Genomic DNA, 23415 nt, shown 5'->3' with positions numbered 1-23415 from the left:
CAATGCAGGGGACACGGGTTCGATCCCTGATCTGAGAAGATTCCACATGCCATGGAGCAACTAAGCCTGTGCGCCACAACTACTGAGACTGTGCTCTTGAGCCCATGTGCCACAACTATTGAAGCTTGCATGCCTAGAGCCTGTACTCTGCAACCAAGAGAAGCCACTGCAATGAGAAGCCTGGGCACCACAACAAAGTGTAGTCCCCACCTGCCACAACCAGAGAAAGCCTGAGCGGAGCAACGAAAACCCAACGCAGCCAAAAACAAATAAATAAATAAACAAACAAATAAATAAATAAACTCTTTAAAAAAAATCAGTCTAGTTTCAAGAGTTGGAAGGCAACCTGATGACTAAGACGAGATGTTAGGCTTCTGGTTTTAAAGATGGAAGAACAACCAGGAACCAAGGGTGTAAGTAATACAGCTCTAGTCACTGGAAAAAATGAGGAAATGAATTCTTCCCTAAAGCCTCCTTCCCTGCAGCTCAGCTGACATCATGACTTTTGGCCAGTGAAACCAAGTTTGATTTCTGATCTCTAGAATTCGAGGAATCTCATAACTTTCTGTTTAGAAGAACAACTAAATCATCCCAATGAAGAAATAGCAATCAAAACACCAGCCAAGCCACAAGAGAAGGGCATGTGATTATGTCAGCAAACTCAAGTCATCCTACTCCTGGCGCCAGAATTGAGTTGAAAAAGCCTCCAGATAATTCCAACTCTCAGCTTTCAAGTCAACTCCAGTCTTTGATTCTCCTACAGAAGGCTCCAGACTTCAGGGAGAAAAGAGCCATCCTCATCATTCATTCCTCTCCAAATCTCTGGAACACAGAATTGAAAAGAAAAGAAATCCAGAATTTTATGCCTCCCTCTTTGTTCTTTCTCAGGACTGCTTGGCTATTCCAGATCTTGCAAGGACTTCCATTATTATGTTGAATAGGAGTGATGAGAGTGGGCACCTTTGTCTAGTTCCTGATCTTAGAGGAAAAGCTTTCAGCCTTTCACCATTGAGTATGATGTTAGCTGTGGGCTTGTTGTATATGGCCTTTATTACATTAAGCTACATTTGTCTATGTCTAATTTGTTAAGAACTTATTATTATGAATAGATATTAAATTTTGTCAAATGCTAAAAAAACAGTCAAGTTTCAACAACTAGACAAAAATCAGTCAAATATAATTTGAATAATACTATGATTTAAGTGATATTTATAAAATGTTACAGCCAGTAACTACAGAATATACATTTTTTACAAGTGCACAAGCTACATTCACCAAGACACCCCATATGCTATGTCATAAAACAAATTTCTATAAATTTCAAAGCACTGAAATCATATAGAACATATTACCTGATCATAATGAAATTAATTAGAAATCAATAATAATATCTAGAAATAAAACCAAATATCTGGATATTAAATAACACACTTCTAAATAATCCATGATCAAAGAAGAAATCATAAGGAGAATTAGAAAACTCTTCAAAAACTGAATGATAACAACACAACATATCAAACCACGTGCTTAAGAGGGAATTGTGTAACTTTAAATGTTTAAATGAGAAAAGAAGATCTGAAGTGTTTGATATAAAGTTACACCTTAAGAAGTTAGAAACAGAAGAGCAAAGTAAACCCAAATAAATAGAAATACCAAAGAACAAAAATCAATAAACGTGAAAACAGACCAGCATTAGAGAAAACTGACAAGGCCAAAAGTTGGTTCTTTGAAAAGATTTTTTTTAAAAGTCAAAGAATTTCTAGTTTAAAGTCTCATCAAGAAAATGAAGCACAAAGTGGGGAAATGTCGGCCAAACAGTAGAAACTTGCAGATCAAAGATGAAAAAGTTCTGAAGATCTAACACCCAACATTGTGATTATAGTTAACAATAATGTATTATATAGTTCAAAGTTGCTAAGAGACTAGATCTTAAATGTTCTCACCACAAAAAAGAAATTGTAATTACGTGTCATGATGGAGGTGTTAGCTAATGTTATGGTGGTAACCCTATTGCAATATATACATGTATCAAATCAACAAGTTGTACACCTTAAACTTACACAATGTTATATGTCAATTATATCTTAATTAAAAAAAAACAATAGGGATTGGGGTAGGGGTGGTTATCACTACAGAGCGTACAAGCATTAAAAGGATAAAAAAGGGAATACTATAACCAACGTTATAACAAAAATTTGACATCTTCAATGAAACGGACAGAACAAAACAAAACTAAAATCCAACTGGCACAAGATGAAAAAGAAAATCTTATTAGTCTTATATCTGTAAAAGAAATTCAATTCATTATCAACTCCAGACCCAGATAGTTTCACTGGTGAATTCTTTCAAATTCTTGAGAAATAATACCAATTTTACACAAACTCTCAAATAAAAGGGAACACTCCCCAACTCATTTTTTTTATGCCATAATAACCCTAATACCAAAATCTGACAAAGTACTATAAAACAAAGGAAAATCCTCATGACCAAAACAAAGACCAATATCCTTCATAAGTACAGATACAAAAATGCTTCCCAAAATAGTAGTAAATCAAATTCAGTAATATATATAAAGGATAATACTTTATGACCAAGTTGGGTTTATCCTAACAAAACAAGGTTGGTTTAATAGTCAAAAATTAAAGTAATGTACCATATGAACAGAAGAAAACCCATATGATCATTTCAATAAATGCAGATAAGGCATTTGGCAAAATTTAATACAAATTCTTACCAAATTAAGAATAGAAGGTAAAGTCCTCAATCTGATAAAAAAGATTAATGAAAACTTGAAACTAGTAACACAGCTAATGGTAAAATATGAAATACTTTCCCCTAAGATCAGGCAAAATGCAAGAAGGCCCAGTCTTACCACTTCTATTAAACAGTGTTATGAAGGTCCTAGCCATTGCATGAAAAAGAAATAAGGGCATAAAGATTAGCAAGGAGTAAGTAAAACTTGCCTTTATTTGAAGATGACATGATTGTTTATGTAGAAAATCCTAAAGAATCTACAGAATGAGCCTAGAATTAATAAAATAAATATCAAGTTCACATAAGCAAAATTCAATTATATACTTACATAAAAGTTCAAACAGTTGGAAAGGTGAAATTAGAATAAATTCCACCTACAACAGCATTAAAAAATATGAACTATGGGCTTCCCTGGTGGCGCAGTGGTTGAGAGTCCGCCTGCCGATGCAGGGGACATGGGTTTGTGCCCCGGTCCGGGAAGATCCCACATGCCGCGGAGCGGCTAGGCCCGTGAGCCATGGCCGCTAAGCCTGCGCGCCCGGGGCCTGTGCTCCGCAACGGGAGAGGCCACAACAGTGAGAGGCCCGCGTACCACAAAAAAAAAAAAAAAAAAAAAAAAAAAAATGAACTATTTCAGAATAAATTTTAAAATGTGCACAACTCCTCCAACCAAAACTATAAACCATTGCTGAAAGAAATTAAAGAAGATCTTAATAAGTGAAGAGATATACTATACTCATGGATTGAAAAGTTCAGTAGTATTAAGATGTCAATTCTCCCTAAAGTGATCTATAGATTCAACACAATGCCAATTCAAAATCCCATCCAGCTTCTTCTTTTTTTCAAATAGAATTTGAGATAGTTGATTGTATAATTTCTGTAGAAATGCAAAGAACTTAGAATAATCAAGGCAATCTTGAAAAGAACAACAAAGTCAGAGGACTTATACTACCTGACTTCAAGACTAACTACAAACTACAGTAATGAAAACAATGTGATATAGGCAGGAGTAGCAAGCAAAGGAACTTATCACTTGTTCTCACTCCGCCCTGCTGTAGCAGGGGCCCCAATAAAGCCTTGCCTGAATTTCTTGTCTGGCCTCTAATCAATTTCTACTGATTGGGGAAGGCCAAGAACCCTGATCAGTATCAGATTTACAGTGCTCAGTGTGGGGCAGTTGTCCTCTTCCAGGGAGAGGATCTGGGCACCTCCAGGACCACTGAATGCAGCTTCCCTGTGGGTGACAAGTAGCCACCTGAACCTCTTGTTTCAGTGTCACCACGTTTGGGGGGTCCCTCTCCTGAGATGGCCATGCTGGACGACTGAGCGGGCCTGGGGATTCTGGTGGCTCCCCGCAATGAGACATCTATCTCCATCAAGGAGGCCCGGGTGGTCCTTGACATAGCAGGTAAGAAAATCAATTTTTTAAGTGATAATGGAGTCACTTACTCTGTCCTGATCTCTCTCACTGGGCCTCCTTCCTCCAAAAGCTGTACTGTGACTGGTGTTGATGGAAAGCCTCACACTCGTTACTTCACTGGGCCTCTCACTTGCCTATTTGAACAGTGTTTGATCTCGTGCCTTTTAAGTTGGGCCTGAGTGTCCTATCCCATTACTGGGGAGAGACCTTCTGGGCTCCCTTGGAGCCATATTACAGTTAGGAGGCCCGAAGCAGCCCCTTATCTTGATTCTGACTAAGACAAATCAACTGGAAGAACAAGGGCCTATTCCCAGCCATATTCTACACACAGTAAACCCTGCAGTTTGGGACAAAGGAATCCCTGGGAAGGCTATAAATGTTCAACCTGTAAAAATTAGCCTTAAGCCAGAAGTCGCTTATTCTAACAAGAGACAGTACCCCATAAAGTTGGAAGCAAAAAAAGGTTTGCAACCCCTCATCCATAAATTTTTAAGACGTGGCCTCTTAGTGCTCTGTCAGTCTCCATACAGTACCCCTATTCTGCCAGTTGTTAAGCCAAATAGGGAATATCGAATAGTACAAGACCTTAGAGGAGTAAATGATGCAGTGGTCCCTATACATCCCCTTGTGGCCAATCCTTATATTAGTCCAGATTCCTGGAGTGCTTGACCTCAGGGATGCCTTCTTTTGCATCCCAGTTCATCTCTCATCTCAGTATCTGTTTGCCTTTTAGTAGACTAACCCCCACTCAGGTCAAATGCAATAATATACCTGGACAGTATTGCTTCAGGGGTTTCAGGACAGCCCACACTTGTTCAACCAGGCCCTAAGAAAAGAACTAAGGGAGGGACCTTCCTGGTGGCACAGTGGTTAAGAATCTGCCTGCCAATGCACAGGACACGGGTTCAAGGCCTGGTCAGGGAAGACGCCACATGCCATGGAGCAAATAAGCCTGTGCCCCACAACTACTAAGCCTGTACTCTAGGGCCCGCAAGCCACAACTACCGAGCCCATGTGCCACAACTACTAAAGCCTGTGCACCTAGAGCCCGTGCTCCACAACAAGAGAAGCCACCACAATGAGAAGCCCGCGCACCGCAACAAAGAGTCGCTCCAGCTCGCCACAACTAGAGAAAGCATGCGCACAGCAACGAAGACCCAACGCAGCCAAAAATATAAATAAATAAATAAATAAATAAATTTATTAAAAAAAAAAAACTAAGGGAAATACACCTAAAAGAAGGGGCCAGTCTACAGTATGTAGATGACATATTAATATATAGTTCCCACCATGGAGGCCTCAGATCAGAATACCATTTAAGTCCTTAATTTCCTTGGGACCCAGGGTTACAGGATCTTTCAGAAAAAAGCACAAATCTCAAGGTAACAAGTTAAATATCTGGGATATATTATAAACCCTGGAAGCAGACAGCTATCTCTAGATAGAAAAGAAGCTATATTAGAATTAAGCGCCCCAAAGACCAAAAAAAAAATCCTTGTACTTTCTTAGGCATGACAGGATTTTGCGGAATTTGGATTCCAGGATTCAGACTAATGGCTTAGCCTCTATATGAAGCCACTAAAGGCCCAGATACAGAGCCATTACTTTGGACTGGGGAACAAGAAAGGGCTCTTAATAAGATCAAACAGACCCTCACCAAAGCTTTTGCTCTGGGTCTCCCCAATTTAAAAAAGCCATTTATCTTGTATATAGCTGAAAAACAGGGGACAGCTATGGGAGTCCTTGTACAAAAGCTAGGAGAAGTTCCTCAACCTATAGGCTATTTTTCCAAACAACTAGATTCCATGGCCCAAGGTTGACATGGCTGCTTCCGGGCCGGTAGCTGCCACTGCTTTATTAGTGGAAGAAGCTAACAAGCTTACCTTTGGACAGCCGCTGGAAGTCCAGACCCCTCATCAAGTACAAAAGATTCTGGAAATTAAAGGCCACCATTAGCTAAGTGGAGGCTGCCTTACTAAGTAGCAGGCTTTACTCCTTGACTCCCCAGAACTAACCCTCAAAACTTGCCACACCCTCAATCTGGCTACTCTAATCCTGGCTGAAGGCCCAGAACTAACACATTCCTGCCTTGAAACCCCTAACTAGGTTTATGCCTGTAGGCCTGATCAGACCAGACCAGGCCACAGAAAACCCTGAGGAAGAATGGTTTACTGATGGCAGTAGTTTCATTAAAGATGGAGTCAGGAGGGCAGAGTATGCTACTGTGAGCACTTATAGTGTTATATAAGCAAAACCTTTGCCACCTAACACTTCAGCCCAGAGGGCTGAGCTAATAGCCCTAACCTGAGTCTTAACGTTGGGGGAAGGAAAATTATAAATATATATACAGACTCAAAATATGCCTTCCGGGCTTCCCTGGTGGTGCAGTGGTTAAGAATCCGCCTGCCAGTGCAGGGGACATGGGTTCAAGCCCTGGTCCGGGAAGATCCCACATGCCGCGAAGCAGCTAAGCCCGTGCGCCACAACTACTGAGCTTGCACTCTAGATCCCGCGAGCCACAACTACTGAGCCCACATGCCACAACTACTGAAGCCCGCGCGCCTAGAGCCCGTGCTCTGCAACAAGAGAAGCCACCACAATGAGCACCACAATGAGAAGCCCGCGCACTGTAACGAAGAGTAGCCCCCGCTCGCCGCAACTAGAGAAAGCCTGTGAGCAGCAATGAAGACCCAATGCAGCCAAAAATAAATAAATAAAATGAATAAATTTTAAATATATATATATATATATGCCTTCCTTGTTTTACATGCCCATGCAGCTAATCTGGAAAGAAAGAGGACTTTTAAATGCAAAAAATTCCACTGTAACATATGGGGCTGAGATATTACAACTCATAGAAGTACTCAAAAATCAACACTAGTAGAAGTCATTCACTGCTGTGGGCACCAAAAGGAAAATTCTCAGATTACCTAAGAGAACAGGGCACATCGGGAGGCAAAGAAAACAGCCCTGATGCCCGTACCGGGTAGAAACCAACATTGAGAATATCTGACAACAAACCACCTGGTTTCAGCAGACAATTAACCACCAATCCTCACTATTCAATATGGGCAGGGAAACTGAAAACTGGTTCTCCAGTTTGTTCTCTTGGATACCACAAGGTATAAAAAGCTTTCTGGGGCTTCCCTGGTGGTGCAGTGGTTGAGAGTCTGCCTGCCGATGCAGGGGACACAGGTTCGTGCACCTGGTCTGGGAAGATCCACATGCTGCGGAGCGGCTAGGCCCGTGAGCCACGGCCCCTGAGCCTGTGCGTCCGGAGCCTGTGCTCCGCCACAGGAGAGGCCACAACAGTGAGAGGCCCGCGTACCGCAAAAAAAATAAAAAGCTTTCTGGCAGGAGGTTTTTGTTTTCTCATAACCCTTTTCTTTTCAGTCATACTGATTTAGACTATATTTTGTCTAGTACTCTGTTGTCTTCCCTATTGTTGTAAACCTGTGACTAAGACTTTTCAGTCCAAAAAGGAGACCTGGGACCAACCCAGACCTTCCATTCTAAAAATAGAGAAACATGTTGAACTTTAACCCCGCAATTAACAAAAATATACACCCAAACAGAATGGCTTCTTGGCAGGGGTGACACTGCTTCCCCTGTCAGGTCAACAGTTAAGGAAGCCCTCCCAAAGTAACCTGGTTCCTTCCCTTCCTAGGCCCTTTAATGGCTATTGTTGTTTTTCTCCTTTATAGCCCTTGTTTGTTTAACCTTTTGATTGAGTTTGTGTCTTCTAGGCTCTGACAATTTGAAGTAAGGCTCATGATGGCTCAAGGAATTCAGCCCATTCCAGCAGAAAATGGCCCAGGTCCTTGGGACAGTCAGCAAGAGACTTCTACACCTCTAGGGTCTAGGGTCTGTGGCCCCTGTCCCCTTATGCAGGAAGAAGTTTCAGAAGAAGAGATCTTCGGTTCCTTACCCCTTAAGAATAAGGGTGTAGAGTCTCTCAGCAGGGGATGAGATAGGCTGGGACCTAGGACCCTTTGCTGCAGTGCTGCAGTGCTTGCACCTGGACAAACATCTCCTCGAGCAACAAAATACAAAGAAACTATATGGGACTAAAAATAACTGCATGCATGTGCAGTTGGAGCAAATTCTGGGCCCAAAAGATACAAAGAGACCAAAAACACCCAACTGCCACTTTTGAAGAGCTTGGAGCAAAAACAGGGTATTGGGAGCAAAAGCAGGGTACTGAGCATATGCTACAACACCACCTTAGGGGTGGGCAAACCACCTAAGCCACCCCTCCAGCAAGACCCCTGGACACACCCCTACCCTCACTTCATATAAGGAACAAGCTCGCCTCCCCTCAGGGAGCCAGCCAGCAAGGGAACCTGTTACTTGTTCTCACTTCCCCCTGTTGCCCCAATAAAGCCTTGCCCGAAAAAAAATATGATACAGGCCTAAGAATTGGCTAGACTAGACTGGAAAGCTCATAGACTAGAAAGCTCATAAATAGACCTATTAATCATTTGTTTTCAACAAAGGTACCAAAGCAATCCAAAGAGGAAAGTAAACTCTTTTCAAGAAATGGTGCAGAGACAACTGGATATCCATATAGGGAAAAAATAAAACTTGACCCTTATCTTACACCACACACAAAAATTTACTGAGGTTCAGAGACTTAACTGTGAAAGCTAAAACTATATAGCTTGTGGAAGAAAACATAAGAGAATATCTTCATGACTTGGGGTTAAGCAAAGGTTTCACACACAGGACAAAGAAAATTATAACCAGAAAAAAAATGATAAATATGATAAATAATAGACTTTATCAAAATTTTAAATGTCTGCTAATTAAAGAACATCATGAAGAAAATGGATAAGAAGCAAGCCACGGGGACTTCCCTTGTGCTGCAGTGGATAAGACTCCACGCTCCCAATGCAGGGGGCCCAGGTTCGATCCCTGGTCAGGGAACTAGATCCCAAATGAATGCTGCAAATAAGAGTTCGCATGCCACAACTAAGGAGCCGGTGAGCTGCAACTAAGGAGTCCACGAGCTGCAACTAAGGAGCCCACCTGCTGCAACTAAGACCCAGTGGAACCAAATAAATAAATATTAAAAAAGAAATTCTACTTTTAATTAAAAAAATTCAATATGTGATTTTCAATTTAAAAAAATTAAAAAAGAAAAAGAAGCAAGACACAGCATGGGAGAAAATATTTACCAAACGTGCCTGATAATAAATTGGCATTCAGGATGTATAAAGAATTACTACAACTTGATAAATAGGCAAAAAACTCAATTTTTAAAATGAGGAAATGACATGAACAGATACTTCACCAAAAGAAGATATACAAATGTCCAAGAATCTCAAGTAAACATGTTCAACGTCATTTGTCATTGGGGAGATGCAAATTGAAACCACACTGACCTACCACTACACACCCATTAAAATGGCTAAAATTTTTAAAATTGATAATACCAAATCTTAGAGAAGATGCAGAGCAACTAGAACTCTCATATATTTTAGGTGAGAGTATAAACAATATAATCACTTTGGAAGAAGATCTGGCATTTCCCTATAAAGCTAAATATATTCTTACTCTATGGCCTAGAAATTCCTCAACTAGCATTTAATGAAGACAAATGAAAACATATGTCCACACAAATACTTGTACAAGAATGTCCATAGCAGCTTAATTCATAATACCCAAAGCATAAAAAGACCAGTTATCCATCAAAAGGAAATTATAGCACAGTCATGCAAAAGGAAAATACAGTGTATTCATAAAATGGAATACTTCTCAGCAATATAAAAGAATAAATTATGATACATACGATAATATAAATGAATCTCAAAATATGCTGAGTGAAAGAAGTTTTCTACAAAATAACACAAATGTACGATTACATTTATAGGATATAAAACATGCAAAATTAATCTACGGTAAAAATATAGAACATTGGTTCATCTCTGGAGGGGAGTAATGCGGTTGACTGCAAAAGGGTACTTTGTAGGGTGCTATATCTTGATAGGGATTTGGGTAATGCATTTGACAATACTCAATGAATGGTACACTTAATACCTGTACATTTCATGTTTTGTAACTCTCACTTCAAAAGAAAAAGAACTATAAACAAATATTAAAATCTAGTCAATGATATGCATGCCGAAATATTTAGAGAAAAATGTACTGATGTCTACAACTTACTGTGAAATGTACAAAAAATTAAGATGAATTGGTAGATGGATAAATGGATAGATATATGATAAAGCAAATATAGTAAATATTAAGAGAATCTAAATGGTGAGTATGCAGGTGTTCACCATAAAATTCTTTGAATTTTTGTTTTTATTTTTATTTATTTTTTGGTTTTTTTTGACATCTTTATTGGAGTATAATTGCTTTACAATAGTGTGTTAGTTTCTGCTTTTTAACAAAGTGAATCAACTATACATATACATATATGCCCATATCTCCTCCCTCTTGCGTCTCCCCCCAACCCTCCCCATCCCACCCTTCTAGGTGGTCACAAAGCACCGAGATGATCTCCCTGTGCTATGAGGCTGCTTCCCACTAGCTATCTATCTTACATTTGGTAGTGTATATATGTCCATACCACTCTCTCACTTCTTCCCAGTTTACCCTTCCCCCTTCCCATGTCCTCAAGTCTATTCTCTTCCTGTCCTGCCCCTACATTTTTCAGAACCATTTTTTTTTTTAGGAGCTGGAGGAGTCAGGCTCCCAGACTTCAGACTATACTACAAAGCTACAGTAATCAAGACAGTATGGTCCTGGCACAAAAACAGAAATATAGATCAATGGAACAGGATAGAAAGCCTAGAGATAAACCCACGCACATATGGTCACCTAATTTTTGATAAAGGAGGCAAGAACATACAATGGAGAAAAGACAGCCTCCTCAATAAGTGGTGCTGGGAAAACTGGACAGGTACATGTAAAAGAATGAAATTAGAACACTCCCTAACACCATACACATAAATAAACTCAAAATGGATTAAACACATAAATGTAAGGCCAGACACTATAAAACTCTCAGAGGAAAACATAGGTCCAACACCCTATGACATAAATCACAGCAAGATCTTTTTTGACCCACCTCCTGGAGAAATGGAAATAAAAACAAAAATAAACAAATGGGACCTAATGAAACTTAAAAGCACAGCAAAGGAAACTATAAAGATGGAAAGACAACCCTCAGAATGGGAGAAAATATTTGCAAATGAAGCAACTGACAAAGGATTAATCTTCAAATTTTACAAGCAGCTCATGCAGCTCAATATCAAAAAAACAAACAACCCAATCCAAAAATGGGCAGAAGACCTAAATAGACATTTCTCCAAAGAAGATATACAGATTGCCAACAAACACATGAAAGGATGCTCAACATCACTGATCATTAGAGAAATGCAAATCAAAACTACAATGAGGTATCACCTCACACTGGTCAGAATGGCCATCATCAAAAAAATCTACAAACAATAAATGCTGGAGAGGGTGTGGAGAAAAGGGAACCCTCTTGCACTGCTGGTGGGAATGTAAATTGATACAGCCACTATGGAGAACAGTATGGAGGTTCCTTAAAAAACTAAAAATAGAACTACCATACAACCCAGCAATCCCACTACTGGGCATATACCCTGAGAAAACCATAATTCAAAAAGGGTCATGTACCACAATGTTCATTGCAGCTCTATTTACAAGAGCCAGGACATGGAAGCAACCTAAGTGCCCACTGACAGATGAATGGATAAAGAAGATGTGGCACATATATACAATGGAATATTATTCAGCCATAAAAAGAAACAAAATTGAATTATTTGTAGTGAGGTGGATGGACCTAGAGTCTGTCATACAGAATGAAGTAAGTCAGAAAGAGAAAAATTCTGTATGCTAAAACATATATATGGAATCTGAATTTTTTAGAGTTGCTGAAAAATGTCTTAACAAAACACGGGAGGAAAAAGTTGAGAATGGGAGAATAGAAGAGATTGGAAAGCCTAGATGCCAAAAACCAGGAAGGAAAAATTTTTGTTAGTGCACAGTACTGCCCAGGAACTATGGGACTCTGCTGACCCCTATATCTGTCAGTTTGGAAGGTATAATCTTATAATGGAGATAAATTAATCCAGTTATCCCAGCTTGACACTAGTTAATTAAGATCATCAAACTAACTCTCCTTGTTCTGATATTCAAGCTCAATAAGCAGCCTTCTGGTGATTAAAATCTAGCTCCCTGGAGACTTTTATAGAAGGCAGAGAGAATATACTGGCCAATCAACAGGAAATTAAACTTTTTACTGTTAACTGATTAATGTGGGCATTATGATTTCTACAATAGACTTTTAAGTTTGGTTAGACTGAATTGTATACTTTAAACCTGATCAAATCTCAGTCTACCAAAAACAAAATTGATTTCTCAACTGGGAAAGCTGATTATAAGATTAAAATTAATGACTCATCTCCAATACAGAAAGGTTGTAGAGGTTAGAAAGGCTCTTGAGGTTATGTTGCTCATTGTCTACTTTTTTCTCATTATTCATTTTTGGGACACTACTGTCTTTCATGTTTCCTTTCAAATAGAATTGGCTCCAAAAAAGCATTGTATAGGCAGAAAAGAGAGAAGGCTTATACTGCTTTCTGGAATAAATTCTATTAGAACACCCAAGTATAGATACAGCAAAGACAAATAGATCATATTCATAAGAAGTACACATTTAATTACCTGTGTGCCCTCGTTAGAAACATCTGGCAAAGAAGTCTGAGATGCTATTTCATGTTTTAGCAACGTTGCCTTATTTAGAAATTGGTTGATTTCTTCGGATTTTTCCTGGAGTTGATCTAAGGAAAAGAAAATAAAATTGAAATGATCTTTGCCGCAAGCCTGAAACTTAGTGAGTTATCTTCTAGGGATACACCATATGCTGTTTATTCTAGTTCCGTTATCTTAATTAAAATTACGATGCCAATACCATCATTTTTATAAATTGTTCATATGCTCTCAAGGACCAAAGGACATCTCAGTAAACCTCCTTCAAAGGTAAAATAAAACAGGTCTAGGTATTTTTTTTTAAAGTCATTTTTCTTTCCCCCTTGAAAATGCCCTTAGCGTTTTTTATTTTATTTTCTTCACTCTCCACATAAGCATTATAAATTCTACTGAGATGTTTTAAACATGAACATGGTTCAGTTAAGAGAACAGCATGCTCATGTAACACACTGTTCCCATGTAATGTCCCTTAAGGCTTTCTGATTAATGTTCAGCTCTCTTCAATACAGATGTTCAATTTAATGCTTTCTAAAATCTTTCCTGTATGCCAATCTTTTAGAATTAAACTAAATCAGAGGCATGTATTACTTTAAAAATAACACATTTTTTAAAAAGTTTTCTTTAAAAAGCAATTTTCACCTATAAGAAAAGCATTCAGATCCATCTTTAGAAGTAAAGATGACTCCACGCAATTCAGTCTCCTTACCTTTGCAGCTAGATCTGGCCTGAGCTTTCCACAAATTAATTCAAATCCTACTCATTTCAGTCAGTGAACCCTTCAGACCACAGTTACGTTTCACATAGGGTTCTTTTTAATGTCTGACACATTACTATCAATAGTTTTTACTACTATAATAATAATTTTATTAAGCCAGATTATAACTTCAGTCAGAGATGGGAGAAATGCAACAAAGAGTTCAGAAGAGACACCTTTCTTAATCATTCTGTTCATTCAATTGGTTTAAGCAAATGATGTCACTAAGAGACCCCTGAAATTTTAAAGGGATGCTAGACAAATGGGCTAGACAAATGGGCTTCAAACGCAATCAAATACTGACCTTCTAGCTGCTGAATGACCTGAGCTGAATGAGCTGCCTGTTCACTCTTATCTTGGAGAAGCTTTGAATTTTGATCCTTTAGGGCATCACAGGCAGAGTGCAGCTCTTGTTCAGTCTTTTGAAGACTCAAAATGTGAGAGGTCTTCTCTGCCATTTCTGTTTTGTACTTCTGCTCCAAAGCACTGTACCGGGACTGCAGTTCAGCCTGGGCTTGACCTGCCTGTTCAAGCTGTTCTAGAAGATGATGCATTTCTTCCTTCAGGTTATGGAAAGATAGTTTTCTCTCTGCCACTTCAAGTTCCATCTTTTCCATCAGAATCTTGGACTCCTGTCTTTCTGTTTCTATAGTGTTCCTTAAAGTACTCTGCTCAGCTTCTATCTGCTGTAACTGCTGGGAGAAAATCTAAGAAAAAAAGACAAAGCCTCATGAACCATAAATTCATTCTTTCATTTCAATAAGCATAGTGAAGAGTCTCTTCTAGGTGAAGCCCAGGCCTAGACACTCAGGACCAAACCTACAATTCCATAAGACCCTCTGTTTTTGCTTCTTGATACTTTTGACAGTTTCTGTTCATATATATATTTATTTGTGTCATCAGCTTTTCACTTATGTGTCTCCCAATGCAAAATTAGTTCAATAAGGAAAGGGACTGTGTCTGTTTTATCATCACTGTTCTCCAGCATCTAGCATAATATATGGCATACTGAGTATGTGGTACTCAATAAATACTGAATAAATGGATCCAGTCCCTGCCCTCAAGGAACTCAGAGTTTAGTGAGAGAGTCACACTTAAACAGATCATTATAATACAAAATATTAGAGGCCATGAGAGAGATACTTATAAGGTACTAAAAGGAGCAGAGAATGGAAACTTACCATAAAGTCACACATATGTAACTATCTCCACAGTACCTATCTAGTAAGTAGCACAACTGGGATTTGAACCTGACTATTCAATGACAGCCAGAAAGGGGACTCAGGGTCAGGGTATGGGTTCTGTTAGAATTGGAGATATGGGAACATGTTTCTATGCAAGAAAGACAGTCGTTCTCAAGGAGAGTTGAAAATTAAGAAGAAAAGATATGACTTTCTCCAGCAGCATGCGGGACCCAGATGAACAAGCAGAGAATGTGGACCATAGCACCGATTCCACATTAGGATTTGGCTCCCTGGATGTGAAGGGGCAGGGACACAGGGAATCCAAGGGCTGGTAAAGGAGTAGTCCAATTCGCAGTTGCAGATCTATACCAGATAAGGAAAGGAGCGAGGCCAAGAAAGAACCAACATACCAGAGCAACACATGAAAGGATCAAGAAATCTTAATGAGAATGAAAGTCAGGACAGCCTAAGAAAGGGAATGACAGGATGGGCAACAGTCAGGCAATAGGATACCTGAGTTTAAGATTTTAGAACATCAGCATCCTTAATCACCTTTAAATTTAAGGGAATATTGCATGGTGGGATTATTTCAAACCAACATAAAGTTAAACAACAAAACAAACAAAGAAGGGACAGTACATAAAGCACAAGAACCATTGAAGACAGAGAAGGGGTAAACTGACAGAAAAGAAACTCCTTAGATGAAAATATGACATTCTAAAGAAACTAGGACCCTAGACCTAAAATCACAAAGGAAAAGAGCAACAATAAAAGATGTGAAATGTAAGCCTCATGACCTAAAATCACAAAGGAAAAGAGCAACAATAAAAGATGTGAAATGTAAGCCTCATGAGGGAAGGAACTGTATATATTTTGATCATCATAGTATCACTACCACTTAAGCACAGGGAATTGTTGAAAGAATGAATAAATGGCATCAATTCTCTGAAGGCTTCTAACAGGATTTTATACCTGCTGCCTGGCAAACTGAAGTGGAAATGAATACTCCCAAGGCAGGTAGTAGAGAAGGCAGTACCTGGTTTCTCTGTTCGGCAGCAGTCAGCTCCTGTTGCAGCAGGTCCACAACCTGAGCACGGCCCAACAAGGCTTCTTCATGCTCCTCAAGCTTCCTCTGCAGCACCCTCAATTTCTGAGAAGAAAACGTTTAGACATAATGTGCTAATGCATGAGCATCATTATCTGCTTACCTTTCAAAATGTCAGGTAGACTTGTGTACTTAAGATTTTTAGATGTTGAGGATGACAGATTAAAGGGTCGGACACCAGCATGCCATGCTTCCTATCCAACAGCAACAAAGAATCTCCAAAAATGTCTTCTTCAGAGCACCAACAACAACCAAACTGACACAAGGAAGTCCCTGAATTAGGGAACCTTTTTAATAATTAGATATTTATTATACATATCCACTTTTAAAATTATATAGTCATGTCCTGTACCTAAATAACATAGGTACACGTATATCCCACTCACCAAAGAGAATATTCTCTATAGGCAAGAACCATTTCTCTTCTAGTTTCATGCATGGTACAGTCACTTGGTAAACATTTGTTGAATGAATAAGTCAACAATACATGTATATATTAATATACTACTTTAAAAGTGCTATATAAATTAACTTTATTTAGTGGTATATTCTGAAGAATTGCCTAGAATTTGGAAGAAGCTCAAAAACAGTTAAATGAATCAACTATGAAATACCACTGGAGGGCCTTTGGGTACCACACTGCACTACATACTAAACAGAAACAGATACTTTTGAGTTAGTCGATGATAAACTTAAAAACAATGAAGCCAATTTTCAAAAATTACTCAATGAATTAAAAATAATGAATGAGTTAATAAAAGACCTTATGGCTTCAAAATCACTGCTTTTTATTTTTAAATTTTCTAAAGTGTAAAACAGACTTCATTGTTTTTGAAGCTTTGGATCAGGTTTTCAATGCACAAAGGTAGCTACAATCAGCAAACTGAAGAGAAACCAATTTCTGACTACCACATACATTTGCCAATTAAACTCAGCTTTTGAGTAGGGACAACCTGATTAGAGGGGTAAGAGGCAAGGTAAGGGAAAATAAATAAGCAATATGCAACAGAAGAGAAGAACACCGAAAAGAAGGCAATTAATGAGCAAACCCAGACCAAGTGAAGAGCAGTGGGTAAGGGTGGAAAAGTGGCTGTGATAACTTAATTAAATGTTAACCAAAACTACAATCATTCTACTAGGTTTTAGCAACACACCTGTTGCATCTCTGTTTCCACATCTGCCTGGGTTACTAACTGAAGAAGCTCATCTTCATGAAGACGAACTTGTGTCTCAAAGCGGGCATCTTTCTCTCGGACCACCTGCTGCATGGAACTCAACTGAAGACACACACCAGAGAAACTATACAAGTTACACTCCCAGAATATCGCACAAACAAAACTCACAGACTATTCTCCAAACACAGACACTGAGAATTGATAGACAATAAGGTTTTCAAATTAAATTTTGAATGCCAAGGATGAGAATTTTGGAAGAGAGATAGGCTTTGATGCTAACTTCGGAATGAGAGAAAGCCTACCATCAAATTCAGAAGTCAGCCTAAACATAAATTTTGAATAAAAACTGTATTTGCATGGTTAATAGAAGTGTTTAAATATACAAGAGGTATATTTTTAAAAGATCTAAGGAGATTAGAATATTAAAGATACAAAGTTAGATTCCTGTTAAGTCCTAGACAATTCTTTGAATATCACACTCACGCTCAAAAACTTTCAGTTTATAAATATAAACTTCAAACTAATGTATCTTTTACTCAAGATTCTCTACAACTGGAAATACAAATCTTTCTTTCAGATCTCATTTTCAAAGAATTGCTTCTACCAAAGAACTCAGTATATTTCCATCCAAATCCACACCACCTCCCCAGACAGCTATTTTCAACTGTCATTACTTTCAGCCTTCTAGATCACCCTCATTTGTAACTGGCTCTTAACAAAATGAAATGGAAATAAATTGACTGGTTGTGAGTTGCTCGGTAGCAGTGTTTTTGTTTTGTTCATAGGTTGTGTGTGTGTGTGTGTGTGTGTGTGCGCTTGCGCGCCTGCTTATTCATTTCCTTAAGATCTGTGGTTAAGCATGCCAAACAGCTCTTCGCGTGTCCATTTTGCACAGGTCCTTCAACTATTGTTGATTTTTCAATTTGTGACACCTTGAACCAACCTTGGCTCTCCTTCTAGGTAGGAGAAAAAAAATCTTCATAATATCTTTGATTATCTGAATTCTGAAATCACTATGAATTTGAAATCCTGTGTTTCAAATGTATACGCATTGGACTCCTTCATGAGCCAAACACATCTACACATCCTTTCCCATAAATGTACCATATTCTTTTTCCTGAGACTTTGCTTACAGCATTCCCTACAATTGGAATACCTTTCCCCACCTTGTTGAAACTATATTATCTATCCATCATAGTTTTACCTAAATCCTGAGTTTTCCATGTAACCTTCCTTGGTTGTCACATGCAAGTAACCCCTTTCACCTCTCAAAATACTTTCAGTTTGTATTGTTGCTTGCGATGCACATTCTGAATGGCTTGTATTCTGATGGATTTGTTAATTCACATAAATGTATTAACGGATCCATCATAGTGTGTGTGTGTGTGTATGTGTGTGTGTGTGCATGTGTGTGTGTATGTGTATCTTGGCTTGCCATGTTTTAAGCCACTTGGTAAAATTATTTTGTATTTCTCCATCCTACATTGTATAAAGTGTACGAAAAAGGACACAATAAAAGCTAATAGGTAAAACTAAGGATTTTAGGATATCCAGTTTTAAATGTATACACAGCAGTAGGTTATCCATAGACAGAGAGCACCACTAATACTACAAGTTATCAATAAAGTAAACACCTAACACCCAATGGATAAGATTAGCTATTATACAAAGGCACTTGAGGGAAAAAAGAAAAAAAAATGTTTCTTAAGTCAAAAGCATTCCCAAAGGAAAAATACGAGTGGGTGGTCAAACTGGAAATTTAGAAAAATAGAGAGAAAAAGTTGAGGATGCCAGTCCAAACGGTCTGGTCCTGGTAAGCAGAAATAACTATGAAGAAGAAAGGCACATACTGGTGCCTTTTAACATTGAATCACATAACCTATACCACTTTCTCATTACATAATCACTAAGTAATCTTCTGACTATAACTTATCATTAAGATTTTACTATAAAGAAATAACGGACCTAATCACTTGTATTTCTCTTGGTTTATCTAACAGTCTCTTTCGAACTTAGCATAAGCTCATTCCTTCCTGAAAGACAGAATCTCTGTGTGCTATTAAAACCAAGTTTCTGGGCCTGTAGATCTAAGAAACAGCCATAAATTAAGCTATGGTGTATTCATCAAGGTAAATAACACTTCTAATTTCTTCTACTATCACACCCTTCTAATTTCTACTATAATATTCTAGCTACTATACTTTCATCTACTAAAGTTTTAAAAATAGACTGTCTGAAGTGACTTGTCATGATTCTTTATTCTAATGATTCTGAGGTACCTTCCACCCTACCTGAGCAGCTTGCTCTGCCTGTGTCTGGCTGAGCTGGGTTTGCAAAGTGCTAATGAGTTCCTCCTTCTCTTGGAGCTGTTTCTTCATCATTAAAAATTCTTCCATCTCTGTTGAACTCTTAGCAAACTGAAGACATAGAAGAAAAAAATATTTAAGCAAAAGAATTGGCACTCTTAATACTTGGACCTCCCTTTCTCATTTGCCCTAAATACCTACCAATATCCTTCTAATTTCTGCTTAACACTGAAGGGAATTGATGTACTGTGTTTTTTTTTTTTAATTATCAAAATTATTTGTCAGAGGAAAACAGAAACAATAGCGGCAGTTGTTCAATTTCTCTGAATCCTCACATAGAACCAGACAGTACAACTAGATAATAAAATCAAAAACCCATGGACAATATTTACAATAAATTAGGAAGGTAGTACTACAAACCCCAAAATACAAGTAGGCAGAGACAAGCCACCAAAAGACTCTGGTATTAGAGTCTGTACAACAGGAAGAAGGCAGCGACAGAGCAACATCTGATGGCCTTGAGAACAGGAAAACCTCCAAATAGCCAGTAAATTCTTATTGGAAAGCACAGTTGGCCAATCTTAGAACAACAGCTTAAATTGGCAGGGCTTTCCCATTCTCCAATACTGGCTGAATGCAAGGGGTCCACAGAAAAAAGGACAAAAGTGCTAGAACAATCTGGCCCAGCTGAAGTCTCAAAACTAACTCATCAGGGCTGCCTTCCAAGACACCGACTGCACCAAGAAAAGACTTCTAGGTGTGAAATAGAAATTAAACAGAATAGGGATAACAGAAATAGAAGACAAAGGGCTATACATGTGTTATAATATTCATTATCAACTATGATATATTCATATATCAATTCATGTGGCTATCAAGGGCTTGAAATATGCTTAATGTAAATGAGAAATTTATTAATATTAGTTAATTTTAATTAACTTAAGTATAAATTATTTTTCCATTAAATACAATTGTGTTTTGATATGATTATATTTCACTTCACTTGTTGCATCACATAATATACTGCTGAATTGTTGTGCAAGTAATAAGTGTGCATGTTGCTCCTAGTGTTAACAATAAACATACCAGCTATCTAGCCAGTGGCAATGGATTGATTCCATTTAAATAATTTTTTTCCTACACACCTATGTGATGTGTTTATTAGAATACTTTATGCAGAGAGCATGAATAACAGTTGATACCTATGTAAATCATAATTGGTAATTAAAATATAAATACTTATTTTTATTGAATTATTTTTCTAGTTCAAAAATAAGTATAGACACACTTAAGTTTAAAATAAAGGTGTACTACCGATGCATAGTTCATTCCTTTTTATTTCTAAGTAGTATTCCATTGTGTGTTTAAATATTCTCCTGTTGATAGACATGTTGTTTCTAGTTTTTGGTTTCACAAGTAAAGCTGCTATGAACACGCATATACAAGTCTTTATGTGGACATGTGCTTTCATTTCTCACAGATGTAGCTTTAAAGCTGATATGTTTTTCAAAGTCAAATTAACGATTCTAAATAATTAACCAGTTTCTAAACGTGGATGCAAATATTAAAGGAAAATGATGTTTCAGCACTCAGTTCAGTTATTAGAAAGTTTCTATTTATGTATGGAACAACTTGAGTATATGAATCTATTTTCTCAACTGGAAATTTTATGAAATCTAAACACAGATGAAGTATTTCCAATGAAAATTTAGCATCCAAATTGATATATAATATAAAATACACACCAAATTTCAGACTTAGTGCAGAAAAAAGATTATAAATTTACACAAAAATAATTTTATATTAATGTTAAAAGTATATTTTTAATAAATTGAACTAAATGAAATATATTGTTAAAATTAAGTTTACCTGTTTCTTCTTTACCTTTTGTAATGTAGCTGCTAAAAAATTTAAAATTATACACATGACCCATATTATATTACTACTGAGCCAATTTGGTATAGACCAGAGTGAAGGGCAGGAAGAAGAAAGCCAGGAAATCTCAGAAATCCACCTGCCTTATCTTTGAACACAACACAAAAACAACAAAAGAAAAAAGTCTGTTAAATAAAAAAAGTTTTCCTGAATCAAGCCTCCTTCTAAAAGTTTAGGAAAATTAATTTCACACAGAAATAAGAAACGTAAAATGATCAAGGTCAAATCCCATCCAAAGTTATTATTAAAAAAAAGAAAACTAAGGAGCAGGTGAGAAAAGCATACGATAGGCATGCTCAAAAAACAAATCGAGTATGGATACCAAAGGGGGAAGTGGGGATGGGATGGATTGTGAGATTGGGATTGACATATATACACTACTATGTATAAAATAGCGAACTAATGAGAACCGACTGTATAGCGTAGGGAACTCTACTCAGTGCTCTGTGGTGACCTAAATGGGAAGGAAATCCAAAAAAGAGGGGATATAAGTATACATATAGCTTATTCACTTTGCTGTAGAAACTAACACTACATTGTAAAGCAACTATACTCCAATAAAAGTAATTAATTTTTAAAAAATCAAAATTGCAATTTATTTCAACAGGTGTTAAAAAAATTAAGAAAATTATACAAGACATGAAAGAATAAAATTAAAAAATGAGAATCAGAAAAACTCAGAAATGAGGTGACAGAATTCAGGAAAACTTTGATTCTTCTGAATCAAAATGAATTCTGAAAATTCATTTCAGAAAAGAACACAAAACAAGAAGGAACACAAAAGTAAATAAACATAGAATGCCTTAAATAAGAAAAAAAAAGAAGAAACTTTTGAAAATGAAGAGGTAAAAAGGAACCAAAAGTGACAAAATGGAAGATAATCAAAGATAGAACATATGGATAATAGAAGTCCCCAAAGAAGAAAACAGACTAAATACTACAGCTATATAATTCAAGAAAACTCTTGTGAAATAAAAATGTGCAAAACCAAATATTGAAAAAGCATACTGGGTATCTACAAATACCAACCATGGATGACAAACACCAATGCACAGTCTAGTAAAATTACTAGACTTAGTGGGGAAGGAAGGAAGGGAGGGAAGAGAAGGAAAAGGAAAAAGGAAGGAAGGAAATTGATAGATTCATAGACAAATATTATAGAACTAATGTTATTAGTCATATAACAATCCATTGGGCTTTAGTGATTTGTTAACTTAATGATTATGAGGTGACTTATACCCCTACCTGTGTAGCTTGCTCTGCCTGTGCCTGGCTAAGCTGGGCTTGCAAACTGCTAATTAGTTCCTCCTTCTCCTGGAGTTCATGTTTTATCTTTTCTACTTCCATCTCTTCTTCTGTAGAACTCTTGTCATGCTGAAAACACAGGAGATAAAGTCATTTAAATAAAAGAATCTAATTTGCCCTATATAGCCATTTGATTATAGTGTTATCCAACTGATGGGAGCAAAAAATAACACCTGACCTAACAACAAGGAAGGAATCTTAGAGTTTTCCAGTTTCAGTATGGCCAAGTAGTTCCTATTAAAACCATCCTCCCTCAGATAACCACTATAAACTGGACAATATAGAAAAACAGCTATCTGAAAATGCTGGAGAGCAACCAAAAGCAGGAAGATACCAGAGGGGAGTCAATACTTGGAAGAAATGGCACCATGTTTCCCATTTTTATAGTTTTTAGTCTGAGGACAAAACCAGTCAGTGACATACAGGACTAAAACATAACAGAAAACTCAGTCTCACTGCCTTGAAGAACAAGAGGACAGAATTCAGGAAAACACAGCTGCTAAGTGAGGGGCAAAGCATCATAAAAGAGACAGTGGCAGGAAGGGGGGAGGAATTCAAATATTTCAATAATCTATTTTTTCCCAAAATCTCTTCCTTCGACTGAACCAGATTCTACCTCCCATATGAAGTCACCACCAGCCCCTAGCCCCCAAAATGAACCTAGCCTGCTTATTGGAACCACACAGAATAATTTTACACTTTCTTCCACATAATAGTCAAGTATCTGAGGAT

The 23415-nt window shown here is 37.6% G+C and overlaps 1 protein-coding gene across 1 annotated transcript in view; it reads right to left on the bottom strand.

Annotated features, from left to right (window-relative positions):
* The window catches only part of GOLGB1 (golgin B1), an 85903-nt gene that overhangs the window by 40046 nt on the left and 22442 nt on the right, over nucleotides 1-23415 (bottom strand). The window contains exons 5-10 of the mRNA XM_060150503.1: nucleotides 22624-22752; nucleotides 19429-19545; nucleotides 17117-17239; nucleotides 15894-16007; nucleotides 13978-14380; nucleotides 12875-12990 (exon numbers count right to left, since the gene is read on the bottom strand). Coding sequence (XP_060006486.1) covers nucleotides 12875-12990; nucleotides 13978-14380; nucleotides 15894-16007; nucleotides 17117-17239; nucleotides 19429-19545; nucleotides 22624-22752 — 1002 coding nt within the window. The remainder of the gene's footprint in view (nucleotides 1-12874; nucleotides 12991-13977; nucleotides 14381-15893; nucleotides 16008-17116; nucleotides 17240-19428; nucleotides 19546-22623; nucleotides 22753-23415) is intronic.

Source organism: Lagenorhynchus albirostris, chromosome 5 (genome assembly GCF_949774975.1).
Source record: "Lagenorhynchus albirostris chromosome 5, mLagAlb1.1, whole genome shotgun sequence".
Classification (NCBI taxonomy): Eukaryota; Metazoa; Chordata; class Mammalia; order Artiodactyla; family Delphinidae; genus Lagenorhynchus; species Lagenorhynchus albirostris.
The sequence above is the reverse complement of the archived record's forward strand: the minus strand, read 5'-3'. Positions and strand labels throughout refer to the sequence as shown.